The following is a 19,125-nucleotide window of genomic DNA, read 5'->3' on the forward strand; positions in this document are numbered from 1 at the left end:
TCCAAGTGTTTTGAGGGAAATGAAGGAAACTTTTAAAAACTCAGACTCTAAAATAAAATTGATGAAAGTACAGCAGCAAGTGCCAGCCATGCATACTGGCCTTTGTGACTCGATCTTCCATGCATTCGTATAGAACGTAAAGAAGAGGCAGCTGGGATGATAGGTGCAGATGGTTCGACACACAAAAGCATCTGGGGCGAGAACTCTGGCAACATCCACATCCGAGAAGGCAAGATGCTGGAAGATGTTCATGTGACAACCTGTGAACTCAGAGAGAGATGATCCTTAGGAAACCACACGATGCTAAATTCGCTTGTATTTTGTCATCGTAATTAAGGAATTATGACTATTTATATTATTCATGGTACTAAACATCCTAAGTGACAAAACGTCCTTTAAAATACCTCCAAACTGTTTGTCATTTAGAGGAAGGCAAAACTGGTCCAACTCTAAGGGGCAAACTCCTATGTCAGAGAAATAAAAGCTGTGCTCCCAGCTCCAGTCACCACTGTTGCCAAATGTTTGCATTACTCAGCATGTGTTTACGTTTTCCTTCTATTACTCTGTCTCTGAGGCCTTTGGGGGTAAGGGTTTTTTGTTGTTGTATTTTCCTGAATATTATAAAAAATTCTTTAATAAGAAGTGATTAACAAAAATGTTTTGTGCCCATTAAAATTAGAACAGGAGACAATCCACTTTTATTAACATTACATTAATGCGATCTTATATCTTAGTTTTATTTTAGTTGTGTTCCTATCATTTATGTAGCTTCCTAAATTTGGTAACACATAATTCTATTGATACTCATTGGTCTACAGATTCAATGCACTCTCTGTCAAAATCCTGCTGCCTTTTTGTTGCAGAAATTGACAACCAACCTACAATTCATATGGAAATGTAAAAGATCCGGAATAACCAAATTAATCTTGAAAAAGAACAAAATAAATGCACTCAGACTGTCTGAGTTCAAAACTTACTACAAAGTTATGGTAATCAAGATTGTGTGTAACTGGCATTAGGACAGACATATAGGTCAATGGGATAGAACTGATGGTCTAAAAATAAACTCTTACATTTATAGAAAATTGATTTTGAAAAGGGTTTCAAGACAATGGAATAACTGAATATCCACATGCAAGAATTAAGTTGGATTCCTACTTTACACCATATACAAAATTTAATTTAAAATGCATCAAATACCTAAATGTAAGAGCTAAAACTATAAACCTCTAAGAACAAATCATACGCAAAAATCTTCATAACCATGAATTAGGTTTTGGCATTTTAGGTAAAGCACATGCAAGAATAAAGCCAGACTGTATTTCATCAAGTTTAAAAACTTTTGCGCTTCAGAGAACACCATCACTAAAGTGAAAAGATGACCTGCAGATGCACAGAAAATTTGCCAATAATATATGTTACAAGAGTGTAGTATCCAGAGTATATAAAGAGTTCATACAACTCAACAATGAAAACAAAATAACCCAATTATTTTTAATGGCTAAAGGATTTAAACAGAGATTTCCCCAAAGAATTTATTCAAATTGATAATAAGCATATGAAAAGATACACAACATTATTAGTCATTAGGGAAATACATATCAAAACCACAGTGAGACACCACTTCACACTGCCTAGAAAGGCAATAATAAAAAAGACAATAACAAGTGTTGTTAAGGTTGTAGAGAGATTGAAGCACTCAGTTGTTGCTGGTAAGAATGTAAAATTGTGTAGCTGCTCTCAAAAACAGTTTGACACTTCATCAAAAAGTTAAACATGGAGTTACTGTATGATCCAACAATTTTAATCCTAAGTATATACATAAGAGAATTTAAAATGTATGCCTACACAAAAACTGCTATCCATTGCAGCATTATTCATAAGAGGCAAAAAAAAAAAAAAATCCAGAAACAACTCAAATGTTCATCAAACTAAGTATATAAACAAAATATGGTTTATTCATATAATAGAATACTATTTAGTCCTAAATAGGAACAAAGTACCAATATATGCTAGAATATGAATGAGCCTTGAAAACACTCCAGATGAAAAAAGCTAGATGCAAAATGTGCTGCATTGCATGATTCCATTTATGTAAAATGTCCCGAAGAGTCAAGTCCACAGACATAGAAAGTAGATAGTGGTTGCCAGGGGATTGGAGGAGTAGGCAATGGAGAAAGACTGCCAATGGATACAGTCTTTCTTCAGTGGTAATAAAAATGTTCTGGAACTAGATAGTGGTGATTCTTGTGAAATCAGGTGGATATACTAAAAACCACCGAGTTGTACACTTTCAAAGGGTTAATTTTATGTTATCTAAATTATACATCAAAAATTTTAAATCTACTATGAAAAAATAATATATGCTATATTAAAATACCAAACTTGATAGAGGGAATTCATGTAAAACAGACACATTATTTATATACATAAGAATTAAATTTTCTTGATATTTTCAGCAGCTTCATAGTGGATTCTCAAACATTCTTCAAGTCTCCTTATAAAGTGCTATTAAACCCCATCTTTTCCAATGTGTATGTATGATTCTAAGAACTTCACATTTATTCATGTTAAATGTCAGGTCTCTGGGCCCAAGCCTGCATGCATACATCCAGATGGCCTGAAGTAACTGAAGAATGACAAAAGAAGTGAAAATGGCCAGTTCCTGCCTTAACTGATGACATCACCTTATGAAATTCCTTCTCCTGGCTCAGAAGCTCACCCACTGAGCACCTTGTGACCCCCAACCCTGCCCATCAGAGAACAACCCCTTTGACTGTAATTTTCTATTACCCACCCAAATCCTATAAAACGGCCCACCCCTATCTCCCTTCACTGACTCTCTTTTCTGACTCAGCCCACCTGCACCCAGATGATTAAAAAGCTTTATTGCTCACACAAAGCCTGTTTAGTGGTCTCTTCACACGGGTGCACATGACATTTGGTGCCGTGACACGGATTGGGGGACCTCCCTTGGGAGATCAATCCCCTGTCCTCCTGCTCTTTGCTCTGTGAGAAAGATCCACCTACGACCTCTGGTCCTCAGACCAACCAGCCCAAGGAACATCTCACCGATTTTAAATTGGGTAAACGGCCTCTTTTTACTCTCTTATCCAATCTCTCTCACTATCCCTCAACCTCTTTCTCCTTTTAATCTTGGCGCCATCCTTCAATCTCTCCCTTCTCTTAATTTCAATTCATTTCATTTTCTGGTAGAGACAGAGGAGACGCGTTTTATCTGTGAACCCAAAACTCTGGCACCGGTCATGGACTCGGAAAGACAGTCTTCCCTTGGCATTTAATCACTACAGGGACACCTGCTTGATTATGCGCCCATATTTCAGAGGTGTCTGATCACCTTAGGGATGCCTGCCTTGATCCTTCACCCTTAGTGGCAAGCACCACTTTCCTGGGGGGCAAGCACCCTGACCCCTTCTCTCCATGTCTCTACCCTCTCTTTTCTCTGGGCTTGCCTCATTCACTATAGGCAACTTTCCACCCTCCACTCCTCCTTCTTCTCCCTCAGCCTATGTTCTCAAGAACTTAAAACCTCTTCAACTCACACCTGACCTAAAACCGAAACACCTTATTTTCTTCTGCAATGCCGCTTAACCCCAAAACAAACTTGACAATGGTTCCAAATAGCCAGAAAACGGCACTTTCAATTTTTCCATCCTACAAGATCTAGATAATTCTTGTTGTAAAATGGGCAAATGGTCTGAGCTGCCTGACGTCCAAGCATTCTTTTACACATCAGTCCCTCCCTAGTCTTTGTTCCCAATGCAACTCATCCCAAATCTTCCTTCTTTCCCTCCCGCCTGTCCCCTCAATCCCAACCCCAAGCGTTGCTGAGTCTTTCCAATCTTCCTTTTCTATGGACCCATCTGACCTCTCCCCTCCTCCCCAGGCTGCTCCTTGCCAGACTGAGCCAGGTCCCAATTCTCCTTCAGCCTCTGCTCCTCCACCCTATAATCCTTCTATCACCTCCCCTCCTCACACCCGGTCCGGCTTCACACCCAGCCCTCTCACCTGCCCAACAATTTCCTCCTAAAGAGGTGGCTGGAGCTAAAGGCATAGTCAAGATTAATGCTCCTTCTTCTTTATGTGACCTCTCCCAAATCAGTTAGTGTTTAGGCTCTTTTTCATCAAATATAAAAAGCCTAGCCCAGTTCATGGCTCATTTGGCAGCAACCTTGAGATGCTTTACAGCCCTAGACCCAGAAGGGCCAGAAAGCTGTCTTATTCTCAATATGCATTTTATCACCCAGTCAGCTCCTGACATTTAAAAAAAAACCACCAAAAATTAGATTCCAGCCCTCAAACCCCACAGCAGGACTTAATTAACCTTGTCTTCAAGGTGTACAATAATAGAGTAGAGGCAGACAAGTAGCAACATATTTCTGAGTTGCAATTCCTTGCCTCTGCTGTGAGACAAAACCCAGCCACATCTCCAGCACACAAAAACTTCAAAATGCCTAAGCTGCAGTGGCCAAGCATTCCTACAGGACCTCCTCCATTAGGATCTTGTTTCAAGTGCCAGAAATCTGGCCACTGGGTCAAGGAATGCCCACAGCCGAGGATTCCTCCTAAGCCATGTCCCATCTGTGTGGGACCCCAGTGGAAATTGGATTCTCCAACTCACCCAGCAGCCACTCCCAGAGCCCCTGGAACTCTGACCCAAGGCTCTCTGACTGACTCCTTCCCAGATCTTCTTGGCTTAGCAGCTGAAAACTGACGCTGCCTGATCGCCTCGGAAGCCTCCTGGACCTGGGATCACAGACGCCTTGGGCAACTCTTACAATGGAGGGTAAGTCCATCCCCTTCTTAATTAATACAGCGGCTACCCACTCCACATTACCTTCTTTGCAAGGGCCTGTTTCCCTTGCTCCCATAACTGTTGTGGGTATTGATGGCCAGGCTTCTAAACCTCTTAAAACTCCCCAACCCTGGTGCCAACTTGGACAACATTCTTTTATGCACTCCTTTTTAGTTATCCCCACCTACCCAGCTCCCTTATTAGGTTGAGGCATTTTAACTAAATTATCTGTCTCCCTGACTTTCCTAGGCCACAGCCACACCTCATTGCCACCCTTGTCCCCAAAGCCTCCTTCGCATCCTCCCCTTTTATGTCCCCACCTTCATCCACAAGTGTAGGTTACCTCTGCTCCCTCCTTGGCGACTGATCATGCACCCCTTACCATCCCATTAAAACCTAATCACCCTTACCCTGCCCAACGCCACTATTCCATCCCACAGCACGCTTTAAAAGGATTAAAGCCTGTTATCACTCGCCTGTTACAGCAGGGCCTTTTAAAGCCTATAAACTCTCTTTACAATTCCCCCATTTTACCTGTCCAAAAACCAGACAAGCCTTACAGGTTAGTTCAGGATCTGTGCCTTATCAACCAAACTGTCTTGCCTATCCACCCAGTGGATATATACTCTCCTATCCTCAATACCTCCCTCCACAACCCCTCCATAACCCATTATTCTGTTCTGGATCTCAAACATGCTTTCTTTACTATTCCTTTGCACCCTTCATCCCAGCCTCTCTTTGCTTTCACTTGGACTGACCCTGACACCCATGAGGCTCAGCAAATTACCTGGGCTGTACTGCTGCAAGGCTTCACAGACAGCCCCCATTACTTCAGTCAAGCCCAAATTTCTTCCTCATCCATTACCTATCTGGACATAATTCTTCATGAGAACACACGTGCTCTCCCTGCTGATCATGTCTGGCTAATCTCCCAAGTCCCAACCCCTTTTACAAAACAACAACTTCTTTTCTTCCTAGGCATTAAGTACTTCCGCCTTTGGATACCTAGTTTTACCATCCTAACTAAACCATTATATAAACTCACAAAAGCAAACCTAGCTGACCCCATAGATCCTAAATCCTTTAGCCACTCCTCTTGCCATTCCTTAAAAACAGCCCTAGAAGCTGCTCCCGCACTAGCTCTCCCTAACTCATCCCAACCCTTTTCATTACACACAGCCAAAGTACAGGGCTGTGCAGTCAAAATTCTTACACAAGAGCCAGGACCTTGCCCTGTAAGCTTTCTGTCGAAACAACTTGACCTTACTGTTTTAGGCTGGCCCCCATCCCCATGACTGTATCTCTCTGATCCACCTGACATCCACTCCATTTCCCCATACTTCTGTCTTTCCTATTCCTTACCCTAATCACACCTGGCTTATTGATGGCAGTTCCACCAGGCCTAATCTCCACCCACCAGCAAAGGCAGGGTATGCTATAATATCTTCTACATCTATCATTGAGGCTACCACTCTGCACCCCTCCACTACCTCTCAGCAAGCCAAACTCATTGCCTTAACTTACCTCTCAGCAAGCCAAACTCATTGCCTTAACTCAGGTCCTCACTCTTGCAAAGGGACTATGCATCAATATTTACACTGACTCTAAATATGCCTTCCATATCCTGCACCACTATGCTGTTATATGGGCTGAAAGAGGTTTCCTCACTCTGCAAGTGTCCTCCATCATTAATGCCTCTTTAATAAAAACTCTTCTCAAGGCCACTTTACATCCAAAGGAAGCTGGAGTCATTCACTGCAAGGGCCATCAAAAGGCATCAGATCCCATTGCTCAAGGCAACACCCATGCTGATAAGGTAGTTATAAAAGCAGCTAGCATTCCAACTTCTGTCCCTCAAGGCTAGTTTTTCCTCCCTCTATTCGGTCACTCCCATCTACTCCCACATTGAAACTTCCACCTATCAATCTCTTCCCACACAAGGCAAATAGTTCTTGGACCAAGGAAAATATCTCCTTCCAGCCTCACAGGCCCATTCTATTCTGTCATCATTTCGTAACCTCTTCCATGTAAGTAACAAGCCACTAGCCTGCCTCTTAAAACCCCTCTTTTCCTTTCCATTGTGGAAATCTATCCCCAAGGAAATCACTTCTCAGTATTCCATCTGCTATTCTACTACTCCTCAGGGATTGTTCAGGCCCCCTCCCTTCCCTACACATCAAGCTTGGGGATTTGTCCCTGCAGAGGACTGGTAAATTGACTTTACTCACATGCCCCGAGTCAGGAAACTAAAATACCTCTTGGTCTGGGCAACACTTTCACTGGATGGGTAGAGGCCTTTCCCACAGGGTCTGAGAAGGCCACCGTGGTCATTTCTTCCCTTCTGTAAGACATAATTCCTTGGTTTGGACTTCCCACCTCTATACAATCTGATAATGGACCGGCCTTTATTAGTCAAATCACCCAAGCAGTTTCTCAGGCTCTTAGTAGTCAGCAAAACCTTCATACCCCTTACTCTCCTCAATCTTCAGGGAAGGTAGAAAGGACTAATGGTCTTTTAAAAACACACCTCACCAAGCTCAGCCTCCAACTTAAGAAGGAGGACTCTGTCAAGGATAGAGCCCAAAAACTCAGCAACCAAGCAACTAATTATGTTGAACCCCCTTAGGCACTCTCTAATTAGATGTCCTGGGTCCTCCCAATTCTTAGTCCTTTAATACCTGTTTTTCTCCTTCTCTTATTCAGACCTTATGTCTTCTGTTTAGTTTCTCAATTCATACAAAACCATATCCAGGCTATCACCAATCATTCTATACGACAAATGCTCCCACTAACAACCCCACAATATCAACCTTTACCACAAAATCTTTCTTCAGCTTAATCTCTCCCACTCTAGGTTCCCACGCCACCCCTAATCCTGCTCGAAGCAGCCCTGAGAAACATCGCCCGTTATCTCTCCATACCACCCCCAAAATTTTTGCCACCCCAACACTTTACTCCTATTTCATTTTATTTTTCTTATTAATATGAGAAGACAGGAATGTCAGGCCTCTGGGCCTAAGCCTGAACACATATATCCAGATGGCCTGAAGTAACTGAAGAATGACAAAAGAAGTGAAAATAGTCAGTTCCTGCCTTAACTGATGACATTACCTTGTGAAATTCCTTCTCCTGGCTCAGAAGCTCTCCCACTGAGCACCTTGTGACCCCCACCCCTGCCCACCAGAGAACAACCCCTTTGACTGTAATTTTCCATTACCTACCCAAATCCTGTAAAATGGCCCCACCCCTATCTCCCTTCCCTGACTCTCTTTTTGGACTCAGCCTTCCTGCACCCAGGTGATTAAAAAGCTTTATTGCTCACACAAAGCCTGTTTGGTGGTCTCTTCACACAGATGCACGTGACACTAAATATATGCAATACTTCAGCCCAATGTCCTAACCTATTAAAATCGCTTTTACTTTGCTTTTCCTATCTAACATGTCGGGTACTATTTATAGATATTTTGGCCAAGCAACCAGTTGATTTCTAGGACATTCTCTATTTCAAGATGCCATCTGGTTAGTCTCAGAACAGAAACCATGATGTTGCTCCCACTAATTGCAATTTCATCAACCAGGTTCATTTATCAGATTTTCTTCCCCAGAGGTGATAAAAATTAAAAAAAAAAAAACACCTTTTTTTTCCAGTTTATGTTCTCCTACTTTTGGCTTGAAAAATACGTTTACCACCTCAATTGATAAATTACTAAGTCATATGGTAGATTTCCCATATCAGAATTGCAAACAGTTTTGTTAAATTAACTGGGGAGATGTGATTATCATGACATCTCTCAAGATCTATGCAGGAAGATGGACTGCAAGAGAAGGAAATCTGTAAATATGATGAATTCATATGAGTTGAGAGGCAGGAGACTTTAAAACACCATTAAATCCATTAAAAAATCAAAAGGGGGAGTGAGCAATGTGAAATCTGTGTGACCCAAGGGTCAGGTTCTGGTTCAGCTCATCAGCTATGTGACACCCGAGCACCTTCACTTCTGCCCTCCTTCTAGGAGCCTTAGGGGTTTTGTTTGTAAAATTAGAAAAGTCCGTGGTGAAACTAAGGACAAATCTGTAGTGATGACTACAGATGATCCCTAACTTATGAATCTCATCTGGGCAGTGAGGCCAGGAGACAGCCCTACTCCAGGTTGAGGAGGCACGTAGCTACTGGGTGTTCCCTGAGGAACGGGGAACACGTACTCAGTGAAAAGCCATGCCCTTAGCAGCTCAAAACACTGCCTGAAACAGCCAGATTTTTACTAGTCTGTAAAGGCCGTTTGATCAGATTAAATCACATGTGAACTCATTGCAATTTAACAAGAAAGCAAGTACAGGGATGAGCCATCCAGGGTGCTCTCCCAGGTGTGGACAGCAGCTGTGACAGCCCAGAACCACGGCATGAGCTTGCCTGTTCCCTGGGTAAGTGCAGCAAATCCTTCCAGCAACAGTGCTGGGTACAGAATGGAGCATGCTTGCATCGAGTCCTGCCTCCTGGCAGCCTTCAAAAACTCTCCCAGAAAAAAATAATATGAACATTAAAATCACATCACCAGTACACGTGAACCTGGCACGCACCGTGGAGAAGGTGTGCTGTCGCAAAGAGGAGACAGGAAAATAGACACCTTGTAACCAACCTTCCCAATCTTCCACAGGGAAATCCTAGCCCAGCACCCAACACAGGGCCAGGCACAAAGCCAGCACCCAGTACTGCGGAGAACTGGCAGTAAGGGATTTGGTTTCAGTAACATCTTGTCATTAACATCCTGATATGCTAAATGAGGTGGAATGTCATGGCAATTTTCTGGACAATTCCATTGAAATTACCTTTATGTGTGACATGACAGAATGTTATTTCCCTCCCCAGGTAGAGTCATTTCCCTAGATAGGGACACAACCAAGGAAGGACCTTACAGTTTTGCTACAGTATCATTGTTCCTATAACAACATCACTGTACTAGTTTCCTATAACTGCTGCTATAGGGGCATAACCACAAACTCAGTGGTTAAAAACAACAAAAATTTATTATCTTACCATTCGAGAGATTGGGTCTTACTGGGCTAAAATCAAGACATCAGCAGGGCTTGTTCCTCCAGGATGCTCCACAGGGAAACTGTTTCCTCGCCCTTTTCAACTTCTAGAGGCCGCCTGCATTCCTTGGCTCACGGACCTTCATCTTCAAAGCCAGCAGTGTAACACCTTCAATCCTCTCTCTGCCTCTGACCCTTCTGCCTCTCCCTTTTTCTTATTAGCCTTGTGAGCACCCAATCCTGTGAGTACATTGGGCCCATCAAGAAAATCCAGAGTAAACTCCCCATCTCAAAGTCCTTAACTGAATCCCATTGATAGAAACGCTTTTGCCAGCTATGGGAACACACGCACAGGTACCGGGACTCCGCACAGGGACATCTCTGGGGGCTCCTATTCCGCCTACTACAATCACAAGGTGAAGTGGTCCTACAATTACCAATTTCTGAAAGGGCACAGGGCTTCAGTGAGAATCCAGATTCCACATTATTCAGCACCTTTATAGTGGTAGGTGTTCCTCCGGGACTGTGCTTTAATAGGCAAGTGTTCCTGAATGGGAAGAAAAGAGGTTACTTTGCTTCCTGCACTTTGAGGCGGAGGTAGCAGTCCAGGTAACATTTAGTATTCAAACGGACAGTGGAAAAAACAATGATGCTGATAATGAGTGGGTTAGGGGTTTGCATTATTAATCAAATGGACATCCTTCTCCTCACAAAGGGGTCAAGGGAAAGTTGGGGTGAGAATGAGGCAGGAGACACCATGACACTAAACCCTCATTCTATAAGTAAGGCCTATGCGTGGGACAAATGGAACTTCAGGAAAAATGACACCAAAATTCACTTCAGGAAAGCAAAAAATGACACAGACTTCAGAAAATGACTTCAGAAACAATGACACCAAAATTTCGCTTCAGGAAAAATGACACCACAATTGAGAAGAGCATGGAGTGATCGACAGTAGAGACTGGGAAGGTGATAGAGAGGTGGGAAAGGGGCAGGTGATGAAAAATTGCTTAGTGGGTACAATGTACGTGACTCCAGTGATGGATATACCAAAAGCCCAGACTTTACCACTGTACAATACACCAAGGTAACAAAATTACACTTGTACCCCATACATCTATGCAAACAAAAATGAGATTTAAAAATAAGGAAATAAATTCACAAGTTAAAATCAAATTGCGATTAGCTCTACGAATGAAATAAACAGAGCTGAATGTGGCTTAAAAGAGAATGCTCAGAAATGGCCCTTTGGAGGGGACAGTATCTGAGGAAAGACCTGAAAGAATCAGCCTTTGGAGAAGTGGTGGAAGAGGATGCGAGGCTTTGAAGATGGGGTACAATTACCTGCCAGAGGAAAAGAGTAGAGAAACAAATGAAATTAAATGAATTATTTAATTTTAAAATGAAGGGCCGGGAGCAGCGGCTCATGCCTGTAATCCCAGCGCTTTGGGAGGCCCAGGTGGGTGGATCACGAGATCAGGAGTTCCAGACCAGCCTGAGCAACATGGTAAAACCCCGTCTCTACTAAAAACACAAAAATTAGCTAGGTGTGGTGGTGGGCTCCTGTAGTCCTAGCTATGTGGGAGGCTGAGGAAGGAGGATTTCTTGAAGCCAGGAAGCACAGGTTGCAGTGAGCCGAGATTATGCCACCGCACTCCAGCCTGGGCAACAAGCGAGACTCCGTCTCAAAAAAAAAAAAAAAGAAGATAAAAATATAAAATAGAATAAGTAAATAAGGAAAGTGGTTAGGAGTAAAAGCCCTGTTTGGTTTTTAGTTTGGGAACAAAAGAGGTTGTGAAGAATACAGTGAAATCCTGGGGGCACTAATATAAAGAACAAACACCATGAATTGTACTCACCGGTACTCTGCATTGTGAAATGTTTGTGTGGCATATGAAAAAAATTGGCAGCGAATGTTATTGGTGCACCTTTTTTGGCATTCTTCAACGCTGCTAACCTTAGATACATTAAAATTGACTCCTCTCATATCAATTCCTTTATAAATGTCTCGGTGGCAAGCTGTATAAAAAAAATACATAGAGCAAATACAGTCCATTTTCTTTCTAGAGGTAGATTAGATACCCACTACCATTTGGGCTGGTAGTTTAGAAGGATCCCACTACCATTTGGGCTGGTATTTTAGAAGGATCCCACTACCATTTGGGCTGGTATTTTAGAAGGATCCCACTACCATTTGGGCCGGTAGTTTAGAAGGATCCCACTACCATTTGGGTCGGTAGTTTAGAAGGATCCCACTACCATTTGGGCTGGTAGTTTAGAAGGATAACAGCCCAGTTTTGGCAATTGCTATATTAATTAAGGGATTTAAAATTTTTAGTATGTCCATAAATTATCAAACTCTGCTCGAAGTAAATACAATCCAATATTTTCCTGAAAGCACTAGCTTGGAAATTGGGTTACTTCGCTTCTTAAACTGCAAGATGCATGCAGCAATACAGGTAAATTTCATGTTGAAATTAACAGTGAGCAGTGGGAAATAAGGCAATAATAATGAGGACACTGATCATGTGTGCTGAGGTTTGCATTATTAAAGAAACTGATGTGCCTTTGACCTTTTGCATTGAATGAAGGAGCTTCTCTATCTCCCAGTGTTCTTTCTCTGCTTTCAACTTCTGTCTGACTACAAATTGCATCTGGATCAATCGTTACAAAATGTGGAGAGTTGTTGTTTATGCATGATGAAACCACTTCCATTCTTGCTTTAAAATAGTGTTAACTTCTATTTAAGCACCCTTTTCACTGAGATTTGTCTTACATGCAAAAGATATAGATAATTCTTTTCACAGACAATGAAGCAAAATTAGGCTCTTTTTTTTTTTAAATATTCAAATTTCTTAGTTAGACTTTTGGTTAAGGAAGTAATGTAAACCAGAAGTATAAACCATAAACTTTTTTAAAGTTTTATTCCCCAAGATTATGTGGAATAAACCATAATCTATTACAGGTAACTTTCCACTCCTAAGAAGTATGGTTGAAGTCATAAAACTAAATTTAAGGGTGGGAAAGACAGAAAATATACAAACTGTCAGGAAAACTGCATGTTGAATTGGGTAGGGAGGTGGATTATTCACAGTGGTTCTTAAATACAGGAATTTGCAGACAGTAGAAATGAAATCTCTTTCCAATTTTTCTGCATGTGAGAAAAGAATAGGCTAAGAGTTGGGATGGGACTCTTACAAATAACAACTTTTTAAGTGTTCATATGAAAGCTCTAAATGCTTTTGACTAGAATTGTTCCTGAAAGTAGAGATTTAATGTACTTGGGAACAATTTTTCACTTTAAGATGATGAAGTTAGAAAAAAACATTAAAAGCAAGCTAAGTGAGTAACACTGAGTTTTAGAATACATTAACAATAACAGGAATATTGGGAAAGGCACAATATTACTTTTTCTTTAAATTTTGCTATAAGATACAACAATTGGAAACAGCACTTCCTTGAATACTTTATACCAAATTAGATTAACATACACATTGATCTTATAAACTAGGAAATGTACCCCACCTCAGGTAGACTACACCTATTACACTGGCTAAGTCAGGCCCATATTGATAACGAAGGCTTTGCCATCCTTTGATAACTGGTTAACATGGAAACAGCAGGCTCAAAGTGTGTATGTATTGAAGGGGTGATAACAATGAGGGAGGAAAGGATGACAAATTTAAAAACATCTGAAATTTGAACCTACAAAATTAATTGTGCATAATACAGATAAAATCATAATGATGTATAGTCACACATAGAATCACAGCTCAGCTATTTTAAGATTCCGACAACCCATCAGTTGAATCTTTTCAGCACTTTTCGCTTTCTGATCAGTCCCAGTCATGTTTGAGAAATAGTTCATTTGTCTTAAATTTATTAGGATAGCATTGGAAATTATTTCCCAAGACATCAGTAGCTTCAGATGTAAAATCAAAGTTCTCTAGCATCCTAGTCCTCAAGTTTCCTTTAAGAAGTATTATTTTTAGCAAGATTTGCAGAACTCAGTTCTTCAGTTTGGGCCTAATGGTATATCAGAGTTTCTTGATGTCAGCACTGTTGACATTTTGGGCCAGAAGATTATTTGCTGTGGAGGACTGCTCTGTGCCTTGTAGAAGGTTGGGCAGCAGCATTCGAACGTTCTGGCCTCTTCTTAGTAAATGAGAGAGGCATTCTGGCCTCTACTTAGTAAATGCTAATAACGCCCTCCCTAGTCATAGCAACCAAAAGTGTCTTCAGACATTGTCAAATGTCCCCTAACGGAAGAGACAAAAATCACTGCCGGTTGAGAATCACTGATATAAAAATTACCCTCACGTGAACCTGAGAGAGATGTTCCCTCGTGTTTTCTTAAAAATTCTTATCTGGAAACAAGGAGACACGATTATTTGGATTCATTTTCTGCAAATCTTACACTTGAGTGCTAACCTCATAAATAATAGAGGCTCATTAAATATGTGTCGATTGATAAAGACAACAGAAGTGTCCAGATGAATATGGGTCCCTCTTTTGTGTCCGGAATACTGCCCCATCTTCTATGTTTATGAGTGATTCCTTCCAAAAGGCTGTAGCAGCACAAACTTTTAGCAAAAGCTGTTCTAAGGTAGATTCAATATTAACTCAAATGTAGCTAAGAAATTCGCAGCTTACCACTTATTTGATGACCACACTGCTTTAAGGAATGTCCAGAAATTGCACCTGCTCGATGTACTTTTGGCAGGGTTCCTGTAACACTATCTTTCAAGAAGCAGCCAAACCTGTTTTAAAAGTAGCTTTATTTAGGAAGTAGAACAACAAACATACATTGAGGAAATGTCTAGCATTTTCTATACACTAACAAATAAAACCAGGAATAAGGGAAATAATATAGCTTCCCCAAAACTTGCTGGAAAGAACACTCTTAGAGGTAATTTTATAACATCCCCATAATATTTAACTTCAGCATTGTGTTTTCTTTACACTCACATTTTTTAAGTACAGGAAGTCAACCATATTGAAGAGTTAATGATTTTTCCTGTGTTCTTAAACTTTCAGGCAACTATGTCCTTAATTGGTAATTATTTTTGCAAATACTTTCATTTACTTAAAAAATTAACTTAGTGATAAGAGCTGGATCTGTATATTGTGTGTTCATCTTGCTTATTAACTCCTTGTAGTCAGCACTGAATGAAAGACTTCCCTCTGTCTCAAATGTCAGCCTTCATGTTAATTTCATTATTTATAAGAATTCTAGAACCTACCTCCACTTTTAAGATGATGATCCTCACATACAATCTGGGTTTTCTCTACAAGTTTAACATGTAGGATCAGAGAATGACTATCCAATTTCTAGTTCACAAACTCACGTGGAGTGAAGATGAGAAAAGAGTTATGAATATGGAAATGGGAAGAACAAAGAAAAGCTTATTCTTATTCAAAATGAAAAAACATTAAGATGAAACTGTAGCTTGTGATTAATAAGCATCTCTCTGATGTAATAAAAATTGTAATTACAGCCGGGTGCGGTGGCTCACATCTGTAATCCCAGCACTTTTGGAGGCAGAGGCAGGTGGATCACGAGGTCACGAGTTCAAGGCCAGCCTGGCCAATATGGTGAAACCCCGTCTCTACTAAAAATACAAAAATTAGCCAGATGTAGTGGTGCGTGCCTGTAATCCCAGCTACTTGGGAGGCTAAGGCAGGAGAATCGCTTGAACCTGGGAGGCGGAAGTTGCAGTGAGCCAAGGTCGTGCCACTGCACTCCAGCCTGGGTTACAAAGCAAGACTCCATCTCAAAAAAAAAAAAAAAAAATCATAAGTAGTATTTTTCCAATACTTTTACAAATCTCCAGTTAATAATACATATTCACACAAGCACAAGCACACATGAACACACACATACCATACATAGCATCATGCCATAGGTGCCCAAACTGGCTCACTTTAGGCGTCATTCAGATCTGCCCTGTCCCAAAATCACAAGTTCTAGATCTTTCTCAATTATATTCTCCGCAAAATGCTTGTCTTGCGTTATTTCCTTCGGACTGTGCTAGCCACTAATGTGATCACGGGTCACACAGTTAAGTCTGTTTCTTTATTCAGATGAAATGTTCACCTGTTAGACGCTTTCTGGAGACAATCTCTTAGCCCAACGATGTTCAAGCATTTTGAGGCTTTGAATAGAAAATGACTAGCTTCTACTACTTTAAATAAACACAGTGATTGTTTAAAATGCAGATTTCTAGTCCCAAGAAACTTTGGTTCAGCAAATCTGGGTTGTTGCTGAGGAATCTGTATTTGTAAGAACCACTTGAAGGGATTTTGCTGAAGCTGGTCCTTGAACCCCGTCTGAGACAGAACTCTCAGTTATACTATACCTCTTTGCACAAAACCAATTCAGTTTAGAAAAATGGCTTCTCCAATAATGAAATATCAACTTTTACCTTTTCTCCATGTCATTGATGGAACTTGCTGGAAGAAAACTGAATAGCAAACACCTTGGGTGGAATGTGCACATCATCTGGCAGTGCTGGGCGTTCGGGGTGTACATGGAAGCTACATCCCCACCTCTGAAGAAGGCGTTTTCATATAATTGAGTCAGACATCCTGTGATAGAACCATAAAAGTTAATTTGAGATAATTCAAATAATAATTTTAACAAAAAGATATCTGTTGTCTTAACTTCTCCCACTGACTGACTACTCCAAGACCTGTATAATATAATTCTAATTATGCTGAGAAAATAAAATATATTAAGGCAACCATTTGAACAATGTAGAGTGTTATTTAATTTTCTGGACACTTCTGCATTAAAACTTTGGCTTATTTTCATTAAATTGCACAAAAATTTGCACATAAATTACCCACAATAAAATAAAATCCTAACTTAGTTTTTCCCTGTTGCCTGACATGCTATGAAAATATCATGCCTTAAAAAGAATAATATTTGCTCTATTTTCAAAACACTTTTGTTACAAACATCTCCACCAGCTTCTCACAATTCTGTAAGGGAAGTTAGAAGTAGGTTTTGTTATCTGCATCTGGATTAGGTTTTTTGAAAGAAAGTTAAATAACTGAATCTCAGGGCATACAGACTTGCCCAAGATCCACACAGTTAATGAAAATCCTGCGACAGTCACCCAGCCCTGACTCCCAATCCTGTGTCCTTTTCTAGCATGCAGTGCTAAATATTGTTCCGCATCTCAGTATGATTCAAGCAAACTGACAATATTTTTTACTCATTTTTAAGATAGTTTAAGCAAATGCATGCATATGCTAAATTGAAAGTAAATTTTGAACTATTTGCTGTTTGGAATTATTCCCAGCTCTAAAATATACTGCATCCCACCTATTATTAGAGAATTAGGTGTCATTACTGCTTTAATTTGTAAATTTGGATTTACCTGGAAAGACTCTCTTCCAAGTCTGCTTAATGAGCTTTCCTGGTCAGCCAGCATATTCATTTCAGTCAGTCAACTGACCATTAACCATGGCTACTCCGATGACAACCTGTCCATTCGCTGGGGCATTAACCATGGCTATTCCGATGACAACCTGTCCATTCGCTGGGACAGTAGTTACTCTTCATAGTACCTATTTTTTTATTGCCTTTGAGGGAATGGGCAACTTAGACCACGTGCATTTTATTAAGCACTGGAGAGTGCCATCTTCTCTGCACTATCCTACCCCCTGGGGATTCTGGCCCTGAGCCCCAGTCTGACCACCCAACACAGCAAGACTTCTATCCCTCTCAGAGGTGCGGCCAGATGACCACCTCTCGGGTAAGGTTTATATTTGGGAAGAGCGCAGATCTCTTCAAATGGAAGCTTTGGGGAATACAAGTGTATTGCCTAGATTTCATGTATGCACAAAGCATGGAGGCATTGGTTTAGTGACAATACTGGTTACAAAGAGGTCTGTTTTGTCAGACAGTTGGTGGTTTTGACTGACTCATAATTATCAAGCAGTCACTCTTCTTCCAGCACCTAGGTTCACACGCAAGGATGCACACAATGGCTGGTGCTGGCCCAGAGCTTCCCATTCTGCCATTGAGCCTCTGTGAACTGCCATGCGACTCAGTCAGGGAAGGGAGTGACTAGAAAGACGCCAACTTTGTTGCTGAATGGGAAGAAACTTCTAGTAGGTGTTCTTGCTTATCCTCCTAAGTTGGTGATCATGATGATAATGATGATCATGACAATGATAGCCGTGTCTGTACTGTATTTTGGAGCATATGTAAAGTACTGTTATATAGTTTATCTCATAACGATGGTGGCTTTCAAAGCTTTCACATGGGCTCCCATGTCCACGGATTTTGGGCAGGTTATTCAGTGTTGTTTAACAATTACATAAACAATAAGGAGAAGAAAAGTACTCTAATTTTAAAGAATTAGTGGACAAATATGAAAAGATAATTTACAAAAGAAATAGAAGTGATTAGTAAGTACATGAAAATGGGAAGAATCACAAATACAGGCAAGTTAAAACAACTAGAAGCCAGTTTTTCCATGAGATTAGTAAAAATGAAAAATTAAATAACCAATATTTGTATACTGGTTTTGATTGCAAATGATGGAAAACCTAGTACAAAGTGGCTTGAATACAAATGAAATCTATTGGTTCAGGAGCCAAAAAGCCCATGGTGACTCTGGCTTAAGGAGTAACCCCACATTGTGCTCAACCGATAGCATCAGTGGACAATAGTCTCCTTCCGCTTGCTCCAGTCATGGTGTTACCATTACTCTCAAGCTCCACATAGTAGCAAAATAGGACCAGCAGCTCAGGCCTCTGTATTCTCTTATGTTTCAAGTTAAATTGGAAAAAAAAAAGTAACAGTCCTATTTCTAGACATCTAAACAAACGCTTCATTGCAAGATGTTGGCTCTGATTGGGTCACTGCAGCCAGCAGGATGTGTGCACTTCCTGGTTCAGCAGAAGAGTCAGGGTCACCAGAACCACATGGACCAAAACTGAGAGGCAGTAGCTCTGCAGAAATAAATTAGGATACTGTTTCCAGAAAGATAAACATGTCAGGATGCAAAGCAACAGAAGCCTGTTAGAGTTGGCCTAAGTGGGGTAAATGAGGACTCTTATTAGCTGGTAGAAGAAGTCAATTGGGAGTAACCTTTCTGAAAGATAATTTCATGATGCCACACCATAAAACCTTCTAAAATATTCATACCTTTGAATCTAGTATTTTTATTTCAAAAAATGTATTCTACAGAAATAACTAAGTGCGTAAGAATGTGCACACAAACATACCTTAAAAAGAGAATAGCAAGCTCCAAAAAATGTCA

The 19,125-nt window shown here is 40.7% G+C and overlaps 1 protein-coding gene across 1 annotated transcript in view; it reads right to left on the reverse strand.

Moving 5' to 3' along the window:
- Positions 1-19,125, reverse strand: part of KLKB1 (kallikrein B, plasma (Fletcher factor) 1) — a 35,128-nt gene that overhangs the window by 9,940 nt on the left and 6,063 nt on the right. Inside the window, exons 4-8 of the mRNA XM_011980780.1 lie at positions 16,273-16,435; positions 14,501-14,607; positions 11,707-11,866; positions 10,285-10,394; positions 101-260 (exon numbers count right to left, since the gene is read on the reverse strand). Of these exons, the coding sequence (XP_011836170.1) occupies positions 101-260; positions 10,285-10,394; positions 11,707-11,866; positions 14,501-14,607; positions 16,273-16,435 (700 nt within the window). The remainder of the gene's footprint in view (positions 1-100; positions 261-10,284; positions 10,395-11,706; positions 11,867-14,500; positions 14,608-16,272; positions 16,436-19,125) is intronic.

The sequence above is a fragment of the Mandrillus leucophaeus genome, unplaced genomic scaffold (genome assembly GCF_000951045.1).
Source record: "Mandrillus leucophaeus isolate KB7577 unplaced genomic scaffold, Mleu.le_1.0 Scaffold217, whole genome shotgun sequence".
Lineage (NCBI taxonomy): Eukaryota > Metazoa > Chordata > Mammalia > Primates > Cercopithecidae > Mandrillus > Mandrillus leucophaeus.